Raw genomic sequence first — 7,851 nt, forward strand, 5'->3', positions numbered from 1 at the left:
GAAGTATTGTAATAAACCCCAATCATCCTATCACTTCACCCCTATGTACTTTAGAATGCATCTCTAAAGAGAAAATGGACATTCTCTTAAATAATCACAGTGCTATGGACCTAACAAAATTAACAGTAATTCCTTGGTATTATCCAGTCCCCAGTTGTTAAACAAAGCTCCCTGATTGGTAAAAAATTACTGTTTAAGAAAGCATGTAATTATTTAGAATCATCCACAGAATGAGAGCAAGGGTGACTGTTCCTATCTATTGATCATAAAGGGGCCACTTTCCTCCTCTGATGGCCGTATGCCTTTGTCATATTTTAGTACCAGGCTTTTAAAGAAAGATGACTGTCTGAGTTGTATTTTAGTTATTTTACTCAAAGATAACCAGAAGAAGGGAAAAAGATTTTTGATGTTTTTGTTTGTTCTTAGCAGCTCTAGGGAAAAATTTGGTAGCAGGAAGTACTATGAACATTGGTTAGAGTTTCTAGACTTATATTCTGCCTGAGATTAGTATTTCAAGTAATCAGAAACTGAGTGTAATTGGAGAGAAAGAGTACCCACAGTGATTAAAATCCAATTGTAATTATTTTGAAAAAGTCTAAGACTTTTCAGATAACATCCATTTTTAAAGCATTGTTTCTCAAGTGGGATTTGGAAGAGGGCATGTCAGAATCACCTAAGGACATTTTCAAAATATATATGCTCATGACCCCCCCCCCCCCCGCCCCATACATACACACAAGTATTGATCAGGATCTGAGCCGAAGGACAGGAAGCTGAAGCAGTAGACAGGCATATTCTGAAAATGCCACTTCTCAGGTAATTTGGCTCTCTTTCCCACCTCCTAACAAGAAAAAAAAAAGAATCATTAATGTAAACACATATAAATCTATTTTAAAGCTCATAATATTAAGGAATTTTTTTTCCTTGAAAGCTGTTTCAAAGTAAGATACACTGGATCAGCCATGTTAAGGACAGAATTATTGACAAGTATAATACTTCCATTTTTACGAATCAAAAGGGAGGAAAGTTTCTCTGGGGAAATGTCTCGCCCTGGTCTTTTAAAACACATAAAACTTTGTTCTCCCAAGCCCTCATTTCTGTGTTCAGGGTACATTTTCTTGCTGTTTAATGTTCCCAATACATTGTCTGTATTCACTAAAGGAAATTTTTCCCCATAGTGGATTTTGGAAGCCTTTTAAATTGGAACAAATTGTTGGCCTTTGACAAACAAGTTCTCTAAGGTTCATCTGATGGATTTTCCATGCACCAGGGAGCCTGGCTACTTGGGTTCCAATTAGAGCTAGGGACATTTTGTTTGCTCCTTTGTTGGTGGTCTTTTTACTTAAGCGCTCCAATTTAGCAATAATCCTTATTAAAAGAGGTATAATGAGATCTCAGAACAGGATTGTGTCAGAAATATTTCAGAAAGCCTTTCTTTGGGAGATTTGTCTTTGAAAGTAGGTAACGTTTCTGTTTTCTTTTGACAGATTTTTGGAGCATATGCAACTCATCCTTTCAAGTTCAGTGACCACTACTATGGCACAGGCGAAACTTTTCTCTACACTTTTAGCCCCAATTTCAAGGTACCTAAATGTGCTTTTTTTAAAATGTGTACATATATCTGACCTCCTGATGTCATCATGTTGGGATTGGTGGGGGCTCAGGGTGGGCACTGGACCAGCGCCTGTCACACAACCTCAACTTGGAATCTCTAGCCATAAACCGCACTCCAACTTGGGTCAGCACTTCCTGACAGTAGCACACGCACTGCTTAGAGTCCCCAGGCCGTGGGAACGCCACTTCTGCATAGTCTGCAACCCAGGGAGGGGGCGGGTGTGGCACCCGAGTGCCTGAAAGGCCTTTATTTCATAATCCCTTCAGAGAACTGGTCCTGCTGTGGCTCAGGTCCAGTAGTCAGGAACCTTCTCAGCCAATGGAGTGGTTACCTTCCACAAACAAATACTATCCTAATATTCCCTCTTTGCTAATTCTCCAGATTAAAATGCCTGTTCTCTGTTTTGTGTTTCTATCTCAAGGTCTTTAAATGGAGTGGAGAAAACTCATACTTTATCAATGGAGACATAAGTTCTTTAGAACTTGGTGGTGGAGGGTAAGGTTTTATTGTTTTGTAATTTACCACCTGACCTGAGTAGATCTGTTTTGACGCAGGTAAACAAAACCTAGGTGTTAGGTGATTTTAACTAGTCCATGTGTTTAACTAGGACAGTGGCCTAACACATGACACTAAGAATTAAAGATAAAATTACTTATTTATAGGTTTAAATGAGGGATTACTACCATTTGTCTTTTAGGAAAGATGGGTCATCTAAATGAAATAAAGGGAATATATCCTTTGTTTTGGAGCCCTGGTGGCACAGTGGGTAAGAGCTCGGCTGCTAACCAAAAGATCGGCAGTTCAAATCCACCAATTGCACCTTGGAAACCCTGTGGAGGCAGTTCTACTCTGTCTTACCGGGTTGCTATCAGTGGAAATCAACTCAGTGGCAACATGTTTGGGTTTTCTTTTTTTTTAATCCTTTGTTTTACAAAACCCTGGTGGTGTAGTGGTTAAGTGCTATGACTGTTAACCAAAAGGTTGGCAGTTCAAATCCACCAGGTGCTTCTTGGAAACTCTATGAGGTAGTTCTACTCTGTCCCATAGGGTCGCTATGAGTCAGAATTGGCTCGACGGCAATAGGTTTGGTTTTTTCGGTTTATTTTACAAGCAGTTTAGAGTTTAGTCTGTTTATAGAATAAAGGAAAGAGGAAGGGGCAAGGGAAGCCAGAAAGTGTGCCGCATAAGATTAGAATGTTTTCACCTTTTTTTTTTTTTTTTAACCTTCTCCAGGGGAAGATTTGGTTTATGGCTAGATGCTGATTTATACCATGGACGAAGCAACTCCTGCAGCACTTTCAATAATGATATTCTTTCTAAAAAGGAAGACTTCATAGTTCAGGACCTAGAGGTATGGACATTTGAGTGATATTGAGAATGCCTTGAAATAAGATGCCTTGAGATAGAACGTTAAAAAGACTGGGTTCAATCAGCCTCACTCAAGCTTGCTGGAAGACGAAGCTCTGGCCCAGGCTGCTTCATCCTATCGTAACGCTTTCTTTCTGCCATCATCTCAGAGCACGATCCCATTGCAGAAAGATTCGGAAAGGTACTTGTGGAGGGCAGACACTGAAGAAACAAATTTGAAGTTCAGATTATACCCCACCTCCTTCAAATCCATCCAGTGAGGAATCAGAGTCTTTATAGATGTATGAGTTGAATGCAATTTTTATTTTTGGTAACGGGGCGGGGGGAGCGGAGGTTGTGGCAATATATACATGCCCTGGGTATTTATCAGTGTAAATTTCATCACAAAAGTGTACAGCATACTATTGTTTGCCATGGAAGAGGTCTTATTTAGAAAAATGAAAGTGCACAGCACTTAAAGGGAATATATGCTTTTTTTAAAACTGTTATTTATTATTTTGAATACGTTGTCTGAAGTGTGTTAGCAGTTGTTTTATTTTTTCTTTTATTGTGTCAAATCTTAAAATACATGTATAGATTTTGTGCTAAGTTTTGGCAACAAATCCATTTGATTTATATAATTTTATATTGAATTTTTTTTTTTTTTTTTTGCCCTGATTGTTTAGGGTGGTATGTCTTAAGCAGGATATGTATATTGAGTGCATAATTCTGAGTATTTTTAAACTTGTTGTCAGTGTTCATTGATTTGACTAGTATAGGCCATTGAAAAGGTAAATTTTTAGTTACATACCTTGAACATATTTATATACGTGTGTAAAGAAGAAAGAACCATTTTTCACAGATGTAAGTTGATGTTTATATAAATGGATACCTTTGTGAACCTAAACTCTGCTTCTGAGAAGAAAGTGTTTTGTTTCTTATAAGATCATGTGTCTTAAACAAAAATTTTATGTTCATGGTTGTTTGCATAATTTTCCCCAAGTTTTCACATTTGCAAGCAGGCTTCTGCTTTAAAAAGAATTGAGTGTTTTAATTTCTACAATTTTTAAATCAAATGAAAAATTTTTAATGAGCCCAATAGTCTTAATTTTAGACTCTTTTATATGAGAAAAAGAAAAGCATTCATACAAAAATTGGAATAAAAAGGAAAAGCTTTGTTTATATCAACCCATTTTCACATCACTAAACTACTTCTTTAATAAAAACAATTAATCATAATAAAACCTTGTCAAAAACTTAACCAATGTTATTGATTGCCTGAATCTGATGAAAGCCAAAGACTGCTAATAGAAAAAAAACTTCAGATAATAGCCAAAGCTGAGAAGTGGTCTGTCCTGAATTGTATCCCTAGTGATCTTTGAGGAAAAAAAATTAGTAAGTACTATTTACCTACCTGTGAATTTTTTTTTTTATTAGGCTTAATATTAGACTTAAGCTGGCAGAATATTTCATTTAGATTATTCTCTTGTTTTAGACTGTTCATAAAAGGGAACAAACAAATGGCCAGGTGGTCTCCAGGCAAATCATCAATTATTGGACTCTACTCACGGTCCATGTGATTTTAAGTGGCTGCTATAAAATCTTAAATCGGTAGCCCGGGTGTACTTTTCACCTCCTATTGAGAACTCTCCATTAACAAGATACTGGCAGTTTAACCTTAATCTGCTCCTTAAATAATGTTTTCGTGTGAGATACCAGGAATGTCTCGTGATGATCACAGTTACCATTTATGCCATTTGCAGCCATGTGCTATTAGCAAGCATAATGGTCATTTTGCATATAGTTCACTCTTATCTAATTTAGTCCATGGTACTATCCTTGTGAGAGCATATCCAGATGCTGTGTTCTCTATTTAAAACAGTATTGTTCAATCAGAAATGCGTGACCCTTCATTTATGGATATTGAATATATGTAATGCAATGCTATCCCAATATTTTCAATAAAGGAATTTATGCATTCAGTGTGATTTTCTTTTTTATTGGGTGACAGAATGATGAAATATTCAACGATAAGCAAAGTGCAATGCTTATGTTTTCATTGCTGCCCTGGCAACTCCCACTTCATTCCCTGTAGCCAGTCTCTTATTCTCTTACTAGTTCATAAAAACTACCCCTGTTACAGTTACTAGGGAAACCCTGCTGGCATAGTGGTTAAATGCTATGGCTGCTAACCAAAAGGGGTGGCAGTTCGAATCCACCAGGCACTCCTTGGAAACTCTGTGGGACAGTTCTACTCTGTCCTATAGGGCCACTCTGAGTCAGAATCGACTCCACAGCAATGGGTTTGTTTTTTTTATAGTTACTAGAGACCTCTCTTGGCTCTTTTACCACCTTCTTCTCTGTTCTTAATCCTTCTAACCTTTCTGTGAATAGTGGCTTCCTCCTTTTACCATCTCTGTTGACCCACTTTCTAATTTCCACGAGGAGATCTTACCGGCTGATAAATTTTCTTTGTCATCTTGTTGATTACACTACACTACCAGCTTGCCACCAAGCTCCTAAAGATGAAGACCCCCAAACAGTCTTTATTGTTTCTCCATTCTTCATGTCCTAAGTTCATATCAAAGAATTTGGATGGGAGGAGTCAGCCAAATGTTTCCTCAGCCTCTGCTGAAAATTATTTAGACATGTAGCGGTTAAGAGCTATGGCTGCAAACCAAAAGGTCAGCAGTTCGAATGCACCAGGCGCTCATTGGAAACCCTATGGGGCAGTTCTACTGTGTCCTATAGGGTCACTATGAGTCGGACTTGACGGAGGTAGGTTTGGTTTTTTTTTTTTTGGCTTATGCTACAAGCCACCAGGGGCACCCTAAACTAGCGTGAGAAGTTCTGATTGCCCTTCATTTGATTTCCCTTTCCTTGATTCATCCAGTTCTAAAGGCACATGAAACAAGGCTGATAATGAACTACTCTCATTCTGAGGAAGGCATTGAGAACCTTGAAAGACAGAACGGAAAGCTGAGACTCATAACCTTCTTAAGATGCCTAACCCATTTTTACCAGTATAATCAGATGAAGCAAGATAAGGAGGTCAAAAGCCAAGAGAAGTTCCAGACAATTTAAGATAAAGGCAGCCACACTCAATTCTTGTGCAAATATCAAAAATGGCTTTAACCACTTCCTTCTGCCATTGGGTCACATACCTTTTCTCACTCAGGGGAAGCCCTAACCACATCCTTTGCTCCCACCTCCTTACCTATAACCATTATCCATAGTAATTCTTAAGAGTCGGTGTCTTTTCCTGGAAAATCAAGCTTCACAATGCACACCAAAATTTGAGGTCTTCCTCCCTCTCTGTTTCAAATCTCTAATGGTTCAAACTAAAAACTAGACAAGGCCACCCTAGTACGGTCAACAAGGTCATCAAAATGGTGTTTCTTCCCAGACCTGTTAGCCCAAGGCAGGAACCATTCCTAAAGCCAACTCTTCAGACAGGGATTGGACTGGACTATAAGACAGAAAATGGTACTGGTGAGGATCGGGCGTCTTGGTTCAAGTAGACACATTAGACTATGTGTGCAGCTCCTGTCTGGAAGGGAGATGTGAAGTCCAAGGGGGACAGAAGCTGGTTGAATGGACACGGAAATGCAGGGTGGAGAAAAGAAGTGTGCTGTCTCATTAGGGTGAAAGCAGCTAGGAGTATATAAAAAAAACCCAGTGCTGTCGAGTCGATTCCAACTCATAGCAACCCTATAGGACAGAGCAGAACTGCCCCCTAGAGTTTCCAAGGAGCACCTGGTGAATTCAAACTGCCAACCCTTTGGCTAGCAGCCATGGCACTTAACCACTACACCACCAGGAGTATATAAAAGTATATAAGGTTTTGTATGAGAGACTGACTTGATTTGTAAACTTTCACATAAAACACAATAAAGATACATATTTAAAAAAAGAAAAAAGGGTGTTTCTTCAGGGACCTGTTGATTATCTTCCAGATCCAATGGAACTTTCAGCAATGATAGAAATGAACCATGAATCTGCACTGTCCAATACAGTAGCTATTTCCCACATGTGGCTATTGAGCACTTGAAATGAGACTTGGGTGACTGAGGAACTGAAATTTTAATTTTATTGAATTTTAAATCAATTGAAATGGCCACATGTGGACAGTGGCTACCATATTGAACAGCTCAGCTCTCAAGATGTTAGTGCCAAATCGTATTTTCACTAGCAATTAACTCGGGCTGCTACTCCCACACCAGAAGAAAACCTTTGCTTCCAAACACTTTGGCATTACGAATCTTCACACAGCTTGGCACCTCCTAACGTGTCCCTATGTAGGTAACAAAAAACAAACGAAGAAAACTCATTGCAACCCCATCTGTTTCAGAGTAGAAGTATTGCTCCATAGTGTTTTAAATGGCTAAAATCTTACAGAAGTAAATTGCCAGAACTTTTTTCCACAGTGCCACTGGGTGGATTTGAACCACCAACCTTTCAAAGCTCTTTTGAGCCACGCAGGTAATAAAGAGAGCTGAGTTCCCCCATAGTCTTTCCATACTAAAAGTGTGGCTCTCTATAGGATTACTTATTTCCGTCTCTAACGAAATACATCTTCTAACCAAAGGTAATGTAAACCTCTCTCAATGCCTAGGCCTTGTCACATAAAGCTTTGCTGGCTTGGCCGTTAACACAGGCTTTCTTCCTACAATGAACATTCCACTGCTCATAGCAGCTCTGTAGAATGTCATATCCCTCACCAGGCACCCATCTACAACCCACGATGGACAACAGGAAAGAAAAAAAAGTCTGCTTCCTTCTACAGAATTATGCATATTCAGAACACGCAGGAATAATGGAACCACCAAAAATGTCTTAGTGCTATTCAGTGACCAATTTTCTTATGCCAGTTCGGATGCCCACTAGCC

At 38.9% G+C, this 7,851-nt stretch overlaps 1 protein-coding gene across 5 annotated transcripts in view; it reads left to right on the forward strand.

Annotated features, from left to right (window-relative positions):
* Positions 1–6,819, forward strand: part of NCOA7 (nuclear receptor coactivator 7) — a 189,988-nt gene extending 183,169 nt beyond the window's left edge. The window contains exons 15-17 of one of the 5 annotated variants that reach the window (XM_064290501.1): positions 1,488–1,583; positions 2,037–2,110; positions 2,849–6,819. In XM_064290501.1, coding sequence (XP_064146571.1) covers positions 1,488–1,583; positions 2,037–2,110; positions 2,849–2,984 — 306 coding nt within the window. In that variant the 3' untranslated portion in view covers positions 2,985–6,819. The remainder of the gene's footprint in view (positions 1–1,487; positions 1,584–2,036; positions 2,111–2,848) is intronic. The other 4 variants (XM_064290500.1, XM_010594676.3, XM_003404237.4 and 1 more) reach the window with 4 other exon arrangements.
* Positions 6,820–7,851: the final 1,032 nt, after the last annotated feature.

This window comes from Loxodonta africana, chromosome 1 (assembly GCF_030014295.1).
Source record: "Loxodonta africana isolate mLoxAfr1 chromosome 1, mLoxAfr1.hap2, whole genome shotgun sequence".
Taxonomy (NCBI): domain Eukaryota; kingdom Metazoa; phylum Chordata; class Mammalia; order Proboscidea; family Elephantidae; genus Loxodonta; species Loxodonta africana.